The 16727-nt window shown below is 32.6% G+C and overlaps 1 protein-coding gene across 1 annotated transcript in view; it reads left to right on the plus strand.

Annotated features, from left to right (window-relative positions):
- LOC108910944 (orexin receptor type 2-like) overlaps positions 1-16727 on the plus strand; it is a 142652-nt gene that overhangs the window by 50501 nt on the left and 75424 nt on the right. The window contains exon 3 of the mRNA XM_018715727.1: positions 11205-11519. Within this exon, the coding sequence (XP_018571243.1) occupies positions 11205-11519 (315 nt within the window). The remainder of the gene's footprint in view (positions 1-11204; positions 11520-16727) is intronic.

Genomic DNA, 16727 nt, shown 5'->3' on the forward strand with positions numbered 1-16727 from the left:
TCTAATGACTCATACTCAAGAATACAATTCACATTCTGTTTGTTTCTCATAGGAAAATATTGTATTTAGATTAAATACACAAGCGACTACAACTTATTTAGTTAGTAGTTTATGCAGACGTACAAAATATAACGTATAGAACTGATATACAAATTGGATAGTGAGAGTGTTAAGAATAGGCCTCTTGCACATGCCGGATTTTTTATATTAGTTTACATATTTAAATATGGCCTTATTTAAAATTATTAATTATAAAATCTTTTGTGAAAAATCCTACTCGAAAATTGACTAAATCGTACGTTGAAATTTGGAGATGAGCATCCTGTAGGGGCGTATCGTAGAAAGAGTTGCTATTGGTGCGACGTCATCGGTAAGTAAACTGTCCGCTTCACATTAGAAAACGATGTTGGTCCTATTACTTCTTAAAAACATTTATTATTTTTAGTTTACATACGATACTGATCCATCACTATTGCTCACAATGGGGGAGGGGGGGGGGGGTTGTTGTTACATATCACGTGTATATTTTCGCACAACCAGGCCCGAGATTGCCTTGCTCTGAGCTACGATAAGTGACTCGCAATTGACGTGATGATTGACATCTTTGTAAGATCGTCCGTCGCCCCACCCGCCCTGGCTGACAGCCGCCGCTGTTTTATTGCTGTTTTTTTATTGATTTTCATAAAAAAATATAAAAGTTTTTTTAACAAAAAAAATACACATGATGTTAGATATGGGGGGAGGGTAGCTTACATCCTCACCACGTATCACGAGGGGGGAGGGAGGGTGTAAAAAAGTGGCCTAAAAACCTTACGTGATTAATGGACGACCCGTGTGCTGTTATATTTATTAACTGGTTCCCATTCTATTATGTAGGTATACCTATATAGCAAAATAATTAAGTCTGTGTAGGTATATTATTTTTACGACGTTTAGTTCAAGTTAGCTTTCCTCGGGTAGCACAATATTATTTACTACCTAAATAATATTTTGAATCTAAATTTGTTATTTTAAATAATCATAATGAGTGTTTAGTTTTTTAAAAATTCTTAAGAATATTTGTAACATGACCGAATAAGGTTATGCTAAAGCCCAATCAGACAATTTATCGAATTCCATGATGATTGCGGAGTTTTTTCGAAAAGCATTTTATTTTATTAGGCAGAAATAAGGGGAATAAAAGCAAACAGGTATGAAAATGTGATTTATAGATATCTATATAAATTTATTTTAAAATACATTTATTTCTGGCGTTTTTACTGATGTATTTTTACACATCGGTACAATGCACCAGTAATAGTATTAGACTAGGTGGTATCTGTTTTGGTTTGGGTGAATCGTATATCCACGGAGATTTTTGGCTTTTTGGCTTTCAAATATTACTAGAAATGAAAATTTTTCTATGCTCTCCTAATGGACGAATTCGAATTTTTCAAAAAGCGTTTGAAAGCTTGAGAGTCCTTCTATAAGTGATTAAATTTTCAAGTATCTAAGGGCTTGGTTTTTGCTGTGCAAAATTTTGAAAATTTACATTTTTTTTTCAAAATCTGGATTGCAAAATTATTATGCAAAATCTATCTAACCGATTTTGATGAAATTTGGTGTGATGATTCTACATAACATGAAGTTTTCTTGAGCCAATTATGAAAGTCCCAACCCAATTTAAAGACCTCAAAAGTAATGTTTTCTTAATGCCATATTTGGCGATTTTTTCGATTTTTACAATAATAATCATGATTCATTCGATTTGTAACTAGTCATATTTTGTAAAAAATTGAATTACAAACATTTTTTACCTCTTCCATTTTCGCCTAAAATGAACTCTTGAAAAGATACATAATTAAATAGAAAGGAAAATATGACATTTTTCGAATTTTTTTAACATATTGTGCCTCCAAAAGTTATGCCCACGTTTTTTTTATGCACATAGAAAAATGTTAATTTCTAGTGATATTTGAAAACCAAAAAGCCAAAAACCTCCGTGGATATACGATTTACCCAAATATGGACTTTTTGAAATAGATGCTGTCTGGACTATATGGTTTAGAGGGATTTGCCATAATTATTATAAGTTTAACTTCACAAATTTGCAGTATATATAAGGTATCGTACACCACTCCACACATTTAATAACCAAAGCAGTCAGCTGCACTGTCGAAACGCGTTATTGTATATGTCGCGCTTGCCATTTACTTACCGATGACGTCAACGTATCGACATCCCAGTCCATGGCGTTTGCGCGCGAAGCGAATCGATTAAAACTTTAATATCTACTAACTTTTTAAAAATAAATTAATATAACAAAACCTTTACACATTGTTTGTAGTATTCAGTGTAGATACAAAAACTATTAATATATTTTTTTCTGCAAGAGGCCTATTCTACTAACAAACTTGATAACAATTCTGTCATTTACGATTGTAAACTGGCAACTTCTGACTGCAGCGTCAGCAAATAGTGGTTCATGAAATGTGAGGTCTTACATAATAGATGGTAATGCTACTAACCACTCCATTCATTCATTTTTCTACTCCTTATTGTTTCCAATACATGTACATTAAAATATTTCACATGGTGTATTCACCGCTTTTTCTGCTAAGTGCATCTTCATCCATAAAAATTTGCAAAGAACTGCTGTCTTCTACGTCTAACGAGTTCGAATATGTTCTGACATTGGATTGGAAAAACCACACCACAACTGTTAACTTATCAAGATAAAGTATATTTTCCTTTTGTGTTATGATGACTAGTCCACTGAGAAACCCAGGATTTCTCAGCAGAATAGTTCGGAGGTTCAATAAGCTACCAACATGCAACATGTAGAATGTATTTTATTCATCTAGGGATCTATTCTAATAACATAAATTCATACATCCGTACTAAATAAGTAGATTTAAGCAGGTTTGTTATATTATTGTCTGGAGTCATTAGGAAGATCGCTAGCAGCTCCCAATACAGACAGATGGTAGAATTGAATACGTCTCTATCTGTCCGGTCGTCACCAATAACAGGTCGTGGAAGCGACGATTTCAAGTTATTACCGAGGGTGGAGACTGTGGATAAAGCTGCCTCAGTCTGTCGGGACAGTACCAACTGCTAGACGACGGTTTCGGTGTGCCTCGGTCAGGTGAGACCGCTACCAATGTCAGCGATAGAGATCCGGGATAAAGCAGAACGCGCACGGAATCGACTCGACTCGACTCGACACGGCACAGCAACTCTAATGATTTTGCTATACATACATTTAAATAGGCATCCGCGCACTGACTCAGTGCGCGGATGCCTACGACCGGTCGGCTCAACTCGGCTACGGATCAGTATGCTAATGCTAGAAGGGGCAAAAACTGCCGACAGCTTCGAACATTTGACCGTGGAAGTTGGTGTTTGCAGTCTTCAGTGGTGTGCAAATAATATTATGGCTGAATCTGACGAGTTATTAATTGAAAATGTACGTGAATACAGTATTCTGTACGACCCGAAAATAGATATTACCATGATACAAATCGAAAAGAGAACGCATGGGAAGAAATAGCAAAAAATGTAGGATGCTCCGGTAAGTACTAAAGGATAATAATAAATAAATATTTTAGTTTAAGTATCATTTATTGTAGCATATAGAAGACGGTATGCAAACATATGAAAATTATTGCTATTTAGGATACATTAATTCTTCCCGCATGAACTCTTGCCTGCCAGGGTACACTACCTCGACTGGACACATAATACTGTTTAAATTGCTCTCGAACGTTTAAAGTTTCTCTCTGAAAAAAAAAAACCAATATGAATGAAATCCACGGGACCTTCAGCAGATTCTTTAGCTTCAATTTCTCCAGGTTGCCAAGCACAAGAATCGTTTCTTAAAAAATTGTGCAAAGCTGTACATGCCAAGGTAATTACATCAAGATGGTCTGGTGAAATATTGAACTTTTTAAAAAATATACGAAATTTTTTGCTCAGAATTCAAAATGCATTTTCACTTACACGCCTGGCTCTGCTATGACGATAGCTATATGTATATCTTATTTGCTTCATTATTATGAGTCTGTGATCCTGGGTATGGTCTCATTAAATTTGGCAATAACGGAAAAGCTTCGTCTGCTACAATCACGTGAGGTAAAACTATATTTGTATGTGGTAAGGGCTTATTTTCTGGCAAATTTAGCTAGAGTTTAGCTTTAGTTAGAAAAATAACTTTTTTCCTAACTGATTGTGAGACGAACTGAATATGCCTCCATCACTATTGCGCCCATATGCGCCTACATCAATCGTAATAAATCTATAATCTTCTGCATCCATCAAGGCCAGTAATACAATGCTAAATTATTTTTTGTAATTGTAAAATAACGATCCTGAATTTGGTGGTTTTTCAAAAACTATATGCTTGCCGTTGAGAGCTCCAACACAATTCGATTTTTTCCACTGCTCCAGTGAGGGAGTAGGCATTACCAAAGGCGACAGGTGTGGTCCATATTTTCTCACATGTGTCGTAAACAATTTGCCGCACTGTCGTTTCCCCTAATCGGTAGCTAAACGAAATTGTTGAAAAAGAGTCGCCATAGCCAAGAAATCTGAAAAAAGATTAGTAATTACTTTGACATTTGACCTGAAAATCCTTTTATCTTAGTTACAGATTGCAAGAAAACTTGGACATCTCTTCGAGACAATTTTCATAAAGCACTCAAAAATAGAAAAACAAAAATTGGCTAGACAAATATTGTAAAGAAAAAGTGGAAGTGCGAAGTGGTAATGTCTTTCATTATTCCGATTTATAAAGAAGGGGATCAAATATCCAATCTTGAAGAAACTAACAGTCAGTTACAGAAAATGCCTTCAGTTTCATTAGAAAACGAAAGTAACGAGGGTACCTGCACAGAGCACTCAGAATCTTCTCGTCCTCTATCTAGGGATAGTTTAATGTGTTATTTAATTACTTGTGTTGGTTGGGGCCATGTTATTTATTTATGCGGGGGTATTGTTGTTTGTTCATATACGAGTAATAGAGTGATTGGTAGCTGTATGAATGTGAAAATAATCTGAAATGAGACTATTTGGGCGCCATCTGCCTCTGGCAGAAAAGTTGGGTGTGAATGTTTGATTTGTCTAAGAAAAGATTTTAGGGACTTTTGACTATACCCCATATATAACTTTTACTCGCATATGATTGAGATTGCACCGGCTTGATACTCTATTCCCCGCGTTTAATTGGAAACACAAGTACATGCAAACAGGCAAAAAGGAAAGAACTCGAATGCTGTCTGAATGTGGCCTGTCATAGATCGGTTTGTGAAATTGTGAATGCGTGTGTAAATGACTATTAGAGCTTAGAATACTTGCGATGTCTGTTTGGCTGGTTCCTGGCTTCTTGCTACTTGAAGGTGGCGGCGTTAATCCTTTGGGAGTCGGCAAAGCAACACACATACAACACAACACTAGGAAATGGGAGGTAGGTTTGTTTGTAAATGAAACAACTGATTGTTAATGGAAAGAACACTTTAAACCCAGTGATGACGTACGCAAAAATAGTGAAGTAAGTACTTCAGTTAGCTCGAGAGCGTAGAAAGTTTATAGCACGTTGGGGATGGATTTTCACACAGTACGGCACCTAGACAATTGTTTATGGTTAATATTAAGTTTTCTGGAGCGGTGAAGAGTTTATACACTGTCACTGTTTGCTTGTAAAGTTCGTTTGTAGCACTAATACGTGTAACTCCGACTTCGGTGGTTAATTAGTTACGCGGCGTTCGTGAATTTTTAGGTTGTTGATATTTCAACGATGAGTAAGCTGTCGAACAGGTGTAGACTTGCGTGANGTCATGTTTATGTGTGGTAAGGTTGGGTAGGGTAGTGCGGCTATGCAGCCTGGGATGCGCTTTGCTAAGGTGGCCCTTAGGCTAGCGCGGGAGGGAAGGGGAAAGGAGGGGTATGGGGGGGTGTATGTGTGTTCTAAAATTAGTGTCTTGTTTTTTAAGGTCCAATAAATGTAAAAGTTCATAGAATTTTCCACTAGACATTCTAAAATATTTAAAAAATATTTTTCCTGGTCGGCAAGTAAATCTGGAAACAAATTCGTTTTTCTATTTCATTACATGCCAATGCTATCAAGACATCTTCTTCAGAGTCCGGTGAAGAATCCATTTTTTTAACGACGACATTGATTCCGCACTATTCAACTGCCCGAATGGTACTAAGCCAGTGCGCGGTTAAACAGTTGTGTCGATCTCGAAGGATCCGTGTCGAGCCGAGTCTATTCAGTGCGCGTCCTGCTTAAGGATGCCACAGCCTCCCAGGATCATTACCAACGACAGTCTCGAATGGAGCGGGACCGAGCCAAACTATCAGTCTTTGCCCAGATTGAAGTTTAATGTGTCCATTTATGTCAGGGAAGCCTAGTGAAACCGTGCGGAAATAGATACGAAACGTACATGTATCGGTATGCATGGTTGCGGATTTTAATTATTACCTTCGACAGATACCTTATTTTAAACGGAACTACGCCTTTCATTTACAACAATTTGTTATGTTGAAGGTGATTCAAATCATCTGCGGCGAAATGGTGAAAAATTCGCCTGTAGAAGGATAATTAAATAACTATTCGTCTATACAGAAATTAGGTAATTAAGTAATCTATATATCTACTATAACATTATAATACATATTCAAATAGGCACTAATTTATATCGTTATCATGAAAGCAACCATATGAAGGCGACAAGACTAGTGCACTTAGAACTAGACCTATGCACTACTTATTTTGATATAATTTCTCATGACTAATTTAGTCGAACAAACTAATCTCATATCGGAACAAAATTGTAATGATTTATTTATTTAAGAAGTCCTTGCCTTACAGGTATAAACCCAATTACAAAGCAAGATGACAAGAAAATACAAGAAAAAAGCACAAATACATCTTACATAAGTTAACAAAACAAGAAAATAGCAATAAAAAAGTTGAATAACACAGATTATGATGAAAAAAAAGGAAATGCCAGGGTTTTCAATGAATCAATGCTCTGGAAACGACTGACAGAGTAGGTACTGCTAAAAATATCAAAATTTAATTGACTCTTACATACATCACACGTTAAATACAACGGAGAGAATTTTAAAGCGTTCGTTCTCGGTAAATAAAAGACATTAAAATGCCTTTGAATTGTTCTGAGTACATACAAATTTAATCTTGATAAAATATCATGACAATCAATAAGATTGTTAATTATCTTATACAATGTGATTAGCATAAAGTATTATCTGCGGTTTTTTAATGAAGAAAAGTTAAACCTCCTTAACAAGTCATCATGTGTGATTTGATTTTTTCATAACATAACTCCAATTTACCGGGCCAAGCATTAACATTTGCTTTCAGTACATTATATTGTTTGTTATATTATTCAAATCAAATGTTTTGTAACCTTACTACTCTTTATTTTATTTTTAGTTACAAAATATTTTGCTAACGGTTGCTCCAATGTCGGAGGCTGGTCGTGGGTTCATTGAAATTTTCTTTTTTTATGATTTGTTGAGAGTATAGTAGGCATGAGCGCCAGTCAAATAAAATTGACAAGGATTGGGGGACTACAAAACAACACAAATAATAGATAACACAATGCAATATAAATATCTATTATAAATTATTTACGCCAAATGTAAAAAGTATAAATTTTAATATAAATATAAATTAATTCAGCAATAATTTGATTAATGATAAATTAAGTAAAGTAGAATTTAGTTTTGAACAAATTACATAAAATAAGTAAATTAGATTAGCAAAAAATGATATAATAATTAGGTACTCCAGAAACAGCTGTTTTCCAAGTAAAGCTTATAAAATAATACATGAGTTGCAATTGGAAAATAAGTAATAATAATTATAATATAAAAATATATGCTGCATACGTGCTTTTTAACAAGATGGCGGCGCGGTGTTTCAAATTCCAGGGGTTGATATTAATATGTAACAAATCATCTACTGGCATCATGGAACTTTAAGTAGGTAGGTGTATGGTGACCCTTTTCCTTAGTAAGGTTTGGGTTTCTTTTGCTATGGTTCAGTCAAATCAATCCACTATGCAATAGTAAATAGCACAAATCCCAGACTTCCAGGTTGGAGTTTTAACAATATAATTTTTCCAAAAATTTTCGTTGTTTGTGGATTAAACAGGAAAAATTGTAAAACGAAGAAAGAAGAAAATAAAAGGCCTAAAATAAATGCATTCTGTAGTACCTGGTATAAAAGAACAGATGGTAATACATAAGAAATTAATAGAGTTGAAATTATTCTAGTAGATTAATATTAGTATTAAATAATCTTTTTATTTAAGTTTCTTTTACAATAAAATATAAATTAATCAAAACGATATATGAAAATCTTAAATATTTGTTAATTTAAATGGGTTTAATTACCTTAGTTGTTATTTGGCCTTCTTATTGTAAAAGATATTATTTTACATTAATTATTTGTCTTTCATATATTCTACTAGGTAGCTTAGATCTTCTGTCCTCGCGATTTCGCCAGACCCCTCGTCGCTCGGCGTTTCCCCAAAAAACTTTATCTTTACTTAGTTTTTACTATTGTTTAAATCAGTGTATACCATCCGTCTCTGCAGTACAATTTGCTTTTAATCTCTTATACCAAATGTCATCTTATGTTTTAAATGCATTCATTTTATTTGACATGAGCTGTACAAAGGTTTGCATTTACAATGCCCTAATGTTTATTATTAGTAAACTGTTACAGTTTTGTTTTACATATATCGTACCTTTTTCATCTGATCTATAAATTCTGTACCATTACCACAAATAATGGTTTATTACATGCTAGAATAAAGCATATTTTGCAAAAATCAGCTTTTATAAATACCAGCCAAAAATTTATTAGGAATATCTACTTACAAATTATATATCAATTTACATAAAAGAAAATTCAATCCAATTAAAAAAATAGATAAAATTCAATAAAAGTGTACTTTATCATATTTGGATCTTATATATTCAGGTAGTATATACAAGTTTTTCCTTTACATTACAGTTCACCTTATATACTTAATTTTGTAAAACCAATACAGACCATTAAGGTCATCGACCGGCTGTATCTCGAAAACTATTTGTCCTATAGATTTCGGGAAAAACAATAGTTTCCAAGTTACAGCCGGTCGATAACCTCAATGGGACATCCGGTATACAGGGTGATTCACAAATGGTGACCAAAAATGAAACCTCGTATTCTTTGGTGAATTTTAAGGGGAGTCTTTCCTATAAAGTTTTTATATAGGACGTTAAAAAGATACAGGAGGTTAAACTTAAAAAAATATTTTTAATTTTTTTAAATAATTTAAAAACTAGTAAGTGAAATAATTTAAAATTGGGCACATGTATTTATGTAAACATTGTCCAATATCTGAGGGCTTTTCAAAAACTTTACATGCTCCAGTGGCGGAGATATCTATAGGGTATCGGTGGCATATTTTTCTAAATAAAATAGTAAGCCACTGCTTTACGGTAACGGAATGATATTTTCAAATTCGTCTTCAATTTTCTAGAAATTACTACCCTCTTATATTTTTCGAAAAAAGCCTGATTTTCACGTAAAACTTAAAAAACCAGCTGAAATTTTAATACATACATTTAAGACGCAAAGCAGATATTTTTGATATATCAAACACATCTGAAATGACAAATGTATTCTGAGTATGTCTTGCTGTCAAGAATTTTAATGATAAGCATAAAACCTTTGTCTTCTATATCTTATACTGTCATAGTTACCAGTTCTTATCTCCTCGCGAATGTCTGTCATTAAAATAACCTATAAAAACATCAATATTAGAAAAACTAATACGTCATCATAGGGGAACTTGAGTTACCTTCGTTAAACTCTGCGCCGTGTAGTCTTTTGGATGCAGCGATTTTAAATATGCAGCAATTTCCTTAGAATGTTTCTTACTTTATGAATACCAACGAGTTGATTGACACATTTTTCCATTAGCGTATCTAATGAAAAATACTTTTTGCCTGTTTGGATACTTCAAGAGACAAATATTCTTCATCACTTGAAAGATCCATTTCTCATTCCACTTTATCCATACTTTAACATTTTTTTACTTAATATTCACAGAATTTTGCAACACGGCATTTTCTTCTTACATCTATGATTCAGGTCTCATGGCACCGTGGCCTTATCAGCCCTATTGTGCGTCCTACTATTCAAAACTATTCAGCAAGTAGTTTTGTCCTTTTTACAAAGTCCAAAAGCTTCACTGCCGGCACTTCTTTCAGTTCCTTGGGTTCCAGAAAGAGTTTTCTCAGGAACGTCATTCTACTACGTGTAAATTCTAGGCAGTCGGCCAGGATATGCAGAAAAGTTTCATCCCCCGACTCACATCCTGAACAGACCGGACTGTCTACTAGCCTGAGGTTGTATAGATGTTTCCTAAAGTGACAGTGTCCCGTTATAAGTCCCATCACTTTCCTGAACCAAATTATTTTCCGCTAAGTACACTCCATAATTTCCTTCGCATGGTTTTGCACTAACCTTGAAGTCCAGTATTTCCTATGTTTTGAGTATGTTCATTGGTTCAACACGGCAAGTATAACAAATATGGTGACCAAAACCAACTGACTATAGATACTTTGTCTGATTTATGTGGTGGTTACTTACATGTGGTCTGATTGATACATATTTCTCCCATAAACGTGTATAAGTTTATCGTAAATGTCAACATTTTTACTCTCGCTTTCGTCAATTTTAACAATATTTTGAAACAGTTGTCGAAAAAATACTATTTCATACGGAGTTGCGAAATCATTTTTGGTTCTTTTACTCGCTGGCACAGTAAAATAACTCTCCACTAATTGAATACAAAAACGATAACTTTTTCCTATATATTCACCTAAAATGAATCACCCGGTGTAATTTAAAACTTAATATACCAATGTTCAGTGTCACTTGACATTACCTGACTGAACAGAATCTATTGTTTTCTCTACTCAAATGGGTCTAATAAAATTGTACCCTTGTAGCAGATAAAATAATTTGTCTTTTTACAGGCAATTTCTCCTATCTCTCCCCTATATTTCTTCCCCTTAATTCATTATTATACTGACTGTAATAATTAATTTATTTTAGTGAGACAATTTCATTTGAAATAATTTCCATTTTCTTAGCTTAAAATTTCTTTCAAAAACCACTACCTATTTTCTTTTTTCAGGTGTTGCTGTTGCCTCGAGCATATTCACCATAACAGCCATGGCCATAGACCGATATCTCGCCATAACACGTCCTTTCGGCATGGTCTACAGATGTTTCAATAAAACAACGACAGTGATTGTGATAATCGCTTTGTGGCTCACATCCCTAGCACTCTTCTCGCCTATTCTCTGGATATACAGATTACAGGTTGACGTGTATCCCACAAATAATGAGAACGTGACTGTTGCTGTTTGCATAGAAGATTGGACAAACTTAGTTATTTCTCAGCATTCCTTGGGAATAGTTTGGTTTGTCTTCATGTTCGCAGTGCCAGGTAACGAATTAAAACGTTATTTCAGTAACTCTTCTGAAAATATTTATGTATACGTGCTAAATTTTATGTCGCGACAAATCCAATTGAGGGTATATACAGGGTGTTCTACAAGCTCTATGACAAACTTTGACAGATGGTAGCTGGGTTAATTTCAAACATTTTTTCTTATTTTAATAATTATTATACTAGCAACCATCATTTTCATTTATCAGGCCTAGGGTTTCTGGTCGAGACTTCTCGAAGCGAGAATTCCCGAGAAATCTGGCCTTACTCGAGACGAGAAAAAAGTGTCGAGAAATCGAGAAATTTAAAAATCACGCGCGTCTTAAGTTCTTGACTGGAGTTCGTTTCGTTCATGCGTTCAATTCGTTTTCTCGACAAATAACTGAGCGGTTAAAGTGGTATCTCTTCCAGCTCATGATTTATTTATTTTAAGTTTTTAAGGCTTTTACTTTGATGATTCTTTTTTTTAATGTACAGGGTGATTCACTATATTTTGACCCCCCTTTAACTTTTTTGTTTTAAGAGTTATAAAAAAATGTGAAATACAAAAGTTGCACGATTTTTTATGAAGTTTTCGAAAATGATAGTAGAAAAACAAATGAAGTTCAAACAAAATGGCCGCGGATGTTAACTTTGTTAATTTAAATGGAACACCCTGTATATTTTTACATATTTGGATAGAACGTTCCTTGTCGAGCATAGTCATATAGGGTTTGTTGGGTCCATCTCTAATAATAGGCGAGATAATATTAAAAAACGAAATGATGTTTTTTTATTAAGAAAATAAGACATCTTGTAATTGTTAGACCTCTTTCAGGCATTTCTGCCTTTTTTCCAATTACGTAAGGATTTAGATTTAGTTGTAATATATTTTGACATATCGGACATTGATATAGTCCAAAATGCGTATAGGTATTTTAAGTAAATCTCACTAATTAGACCGTGTGAGGCCAATTACTCATGGACAATCTTATATATGGTAGGTCGTGACAGTGACAGGTAGTAATGTCATGATAACATTGTTATTGTTTGACAGTTTGTATTAGTATTTAATTAAAATGGGTTACACAGAAGTAGAAAATTGAAATATTATTAGGAATTAAAATAAACTATGGAGAATATCTTAACTACTCTATCTTAATTCCTATAATATTTAAATTTTCTACTTCTGTGTAACCCATTTTAAATAAATAATAATACAAACTGTCAAACAATAACAATGTTGTCATAATATTACCTGTCACTGTCACGGCCTACCATATAACATTGTCCATGAGTAAATAAGCCCCTCACGGACTAATTAGTGCGATTTAGTTAAAATACTTATACCCATTTTGGACTATATCAATGTTCGATATGTCAAAATATATTGCAAATAAATCTAAATCCTTACGTAATTGGAAAAAAGGCAGAAATGCCCGAAAAACGTCCAACAATTACAAAATATTTTATTTTCTTAATAAAAAACGTTCTTTTCGTTTTTTAATATTATCTCGCTTATTGTTAGAGATGGACCCAACAAACCATATATGACTGTGCTCGACAGGGAACGTTCTATCCAAATGTGTAAAAATATACAGGGTGTTCCATTTAAATTAACAAAGTTAACATCCGCGGCCATTTTGTTTGAACTTCATTTGTTTTTCTACTATCATATTCGAAAATTTCATAAAAAATCGTGCAACTTTTGTATTTCACATTTTTTTATAACTCTTAAAACAAAAAAGTTAAAGGGGGGTCAAAATATAGTGAATCACCCTGTACCTAGTTATAAGTCTGTGTAGAAATTTTATTATAAGCAGATACCTAATGTTGAAGTGATAAATTAATAGGAAGAACGCTTCTGTATCTTTAAATTAAAGCTTGTTTTTTTTTAAGATTTCTTCGGTTAAATTCCTTATTTACTATTTATTTAATTAAAAGACTGCATGATTAATGATTATTAATAATTATTATTGGAAGAAAACTACGATTCAAAAACATTGAAATAAACATAAGTATATTGAAAGTGTTTAATAAAAAAACAAGTTAAAGGTTTTTAAGAAGAAACTCAAAGTTTAATTTAGTTTTGTTAGTAGAAGTAGAAACATAAGTAATTAATAAAAATACTGAATAAATAATAAATGTTAATGATGATTGTTAAGTATAATAGCATGTTTATATTTCGCATTGCAATACCAAAATTATGACTTTTTTAAGTTTTAGAAATTTCTCGAGAATTCGAGAATTCCCGGAAATTCCTAGTCGAGAATTCTCGAGACCCGAGAAAAAAAATAGGCCGAGAAATCAGAAACCCTAATCAGGCCGCTTTGATTGAAATATGAAATTATATTTTTTAAAATGCTTTTAACTTCTAAACAAAAACGATCTGGCCTATGCTCATATCCAGCTACCATCTACTAAAGTTTGTCATAGACCTTGCAGAACATCCTGTATAAGGTTGTTGGTTTCTAAGTTTATCAAAAATAGTAAATAAAAAAGTAGTAGCTCTCTAGTAGAAATTTTGTTGGACGATATTCAACTTTGTACAGGGTGTTCTTAAAAAGCGTGGGAAACTAAATTTGTTTTTTTTTTATTGAAATTATTTAACAACATTTTCAGTAGTACCCCGATTTGGCTACATTAATTGTCCTGAAAATAGCTCTAATTTAATAAGTCCACTGAATACATTTTTCTGTGGTTACCTTAAAAACAAAATTAGTGAATCTGGATACATATTTGAGGGATTCCTTGAAAAACACACTTGTGCAAAAACGTTTCGTAATAAAATAAACCAAGAAACAGAATTAACCAGGAAACCAGGAAATAATACCAAAAGCAATATAAATAAATTAATCGCAACTACATGTTATGCTGAAGGTCACTTTTGACATTTATTCTAGACTTGAATAAAATTATGTATATATTTATTTATTAATTTTTTCATGTTGATAAAAAAGAAAAACGTAGGCGAATGCCTAAACATCTTCCTACATTTCTTTCTGTTCTACAAACATTATGTCTCGACAATGGAATGAAAATATGTTTTTGACTGTTTTGAAATGCAAATTTTATTTTAAATGAAAATGGCCTCGACTTTTTTAGGTTTTCGCACAGCTAATAAACGCCCTGAAAATAATAGAAAGATCATTTTTATTCAAAATAAAATTACAGTAGTATGCCACCATTTTTAAAAAAAATTTACTCAACATACCTTATGCCTACGCCATTAGTTTGAGTTGACATTTAATATTTTCAAGTTAAAAGGACTTTTATTCATGTATATTGTATACGCAAGATTATCTGCAGTTAGGGAAATGATGACGTAACATTTTTTCACTACAAACCACTTTGTCTTAAAAATGGAGGCTTTAAATACTTATTTAAGAAAACATTTTAAAATTTGAAGTAGAAAAACACTCCATTTTTGACACATTGTAGTATTACTCCCTGTATAACATAATATTTTTATCTGCATAATATTAAAAAAACCTTATAAAATCAGAAAAGTATAACTGTTTCTACTCATACATGTGAAAGTAAGAGATTTTTTAAAGCATAATCAATATGAAATAACATTTTTTTCTTCTTTACTAATTTAGTCTCTTAAACATTTACATGATGTCACTCGATGTGACTCTTTACATGCAACAGCGGCAATTTTAAATAAAATATTTGTGTTGATATGTGGAAAGACCTAAAAAGTAACTAGTAATTTGTTATATAGTTTTGAATAAAATTGAACAGAGAATTATATATCAATAAAAAAAAGCTTATAGGTACAATTAGGGATGAATTTTTTTCTCGAATTTGTGTATTAAAAAAAAACGGTATTTGTTGCATCTATCTTCTTGTAAAAATGTGTCAAACTTTTTTCCCGCCGAAAATATACTTTTAGTACGTTTAGAAAAAAACCTTGTCATGAAATTTGTTGTTCCAATAATCGTAACAGAAACAAATTACATTTACATTGTAATTATTTTTACAATTGTGAAATTATTACCAAGAAATTGTAGATTTTCTTAAATTTTCAAACAATTTTGAATGAAATTTTGATACAATTCGTTCTTATCCCGATTTTACGAGCAATTGTGTAAATTTTTATGACTATATTTTCTGTATGAATTTTGCTAAATGACTTACATATTAGTAGGCATCTTAAATTACTGTTTTTTGATTTATTGCAATAAAAAGATTATGGCCGTATTATACAGGCTGTTTTATAAAAAACGCCCCAAGCTGTAACTCTGTTATTAATTGTTCTATTTAAAAAAAAAACAAAAAACTGTTGTTAATAGCTTGATAAATACTACAATCGAGCACTGATTTTAATTTTTTTTGCCATCATTAGAACGTTAGGCGATTTTCAATTGTTTTTTCTTAAATGTCAAGTTATTATTTTTTTTGGCCGTTCTGCTTGGGCACTATTTTTATTACATTGAAAGTATACTTGCAACATGTCGGTCAGTTCATTAGTGTTCATATTTTTTAAGTTACAATAATTTCTTTGTAATTATTAACCACTTGACAATACACTGATACGTATTTTGCCTAGGAAATGACGCGTACGTCACGTTTAATGCTTCTAAATTTAATTGTTTTCATGGCAAATTTGACATTTTCGTCAGAAGTTACCGTGAATTAGACTCTAATAAATTTTGTAAAAAAATATTTTTTTCATAAAATATTTAACAAATGCAGAAAAAATACTAATTTTTCTGTAACGGGAAAAAAGTTTGACATTTTATTTCTGTTGACAGGTAACAAAATGTCACTTTTTATGAAATTGTTGTTTTCCCCGGGAAAAAAGTGAGTACTTTTTTCCCGGATATATACAATATACATAAGTAAAGGTAGATATTTAATTTTAGAATATTTTATCATATAGAAGTTACATTTCCTTTACACCAAAAGTACAATTATTAAATATACATTGCATAAATGACATGTTTCTTAAACTATTCGGTATAACAGTCGAACTTTCTTGTGTATTTTTTTCTGTCATGGACACAACAGCCGTTGATGTACCTGGTCGCAAATCGGATGTTATTTCAGCACTGCCACACGTTCTAAACACTTTATTAGCTATTTCTGTCCTGTGTGCTACCGATTCATCAATATATCCTTCAGCGACCGTTGATGACTTCCAACCGCCATGTTTCTTTAGTGTCATCAAGTCTCCCCCAGATTCAACTAAAAATGTAGCAGACGATCTCCGAAATGAAT

This window comes from Anoplophora glabripennis, unplaced genomic scaffold (assembly GCF_000390285.2).
Source record: "Anoplophora glabripennis isolate ALB-LARVAE unplaced genomic scaffold, Agla_2.0 scaffold447, whole genome shotgun sequence".
In the NCBI taxonomy this organism is placed as follows: domain Eukaryota; kingdom Metazoa; phylum Arthropoda; class Insecta; order Coleoptera; family Cerambycidae; genus Anoplophora; species Anoplophora glabripennis.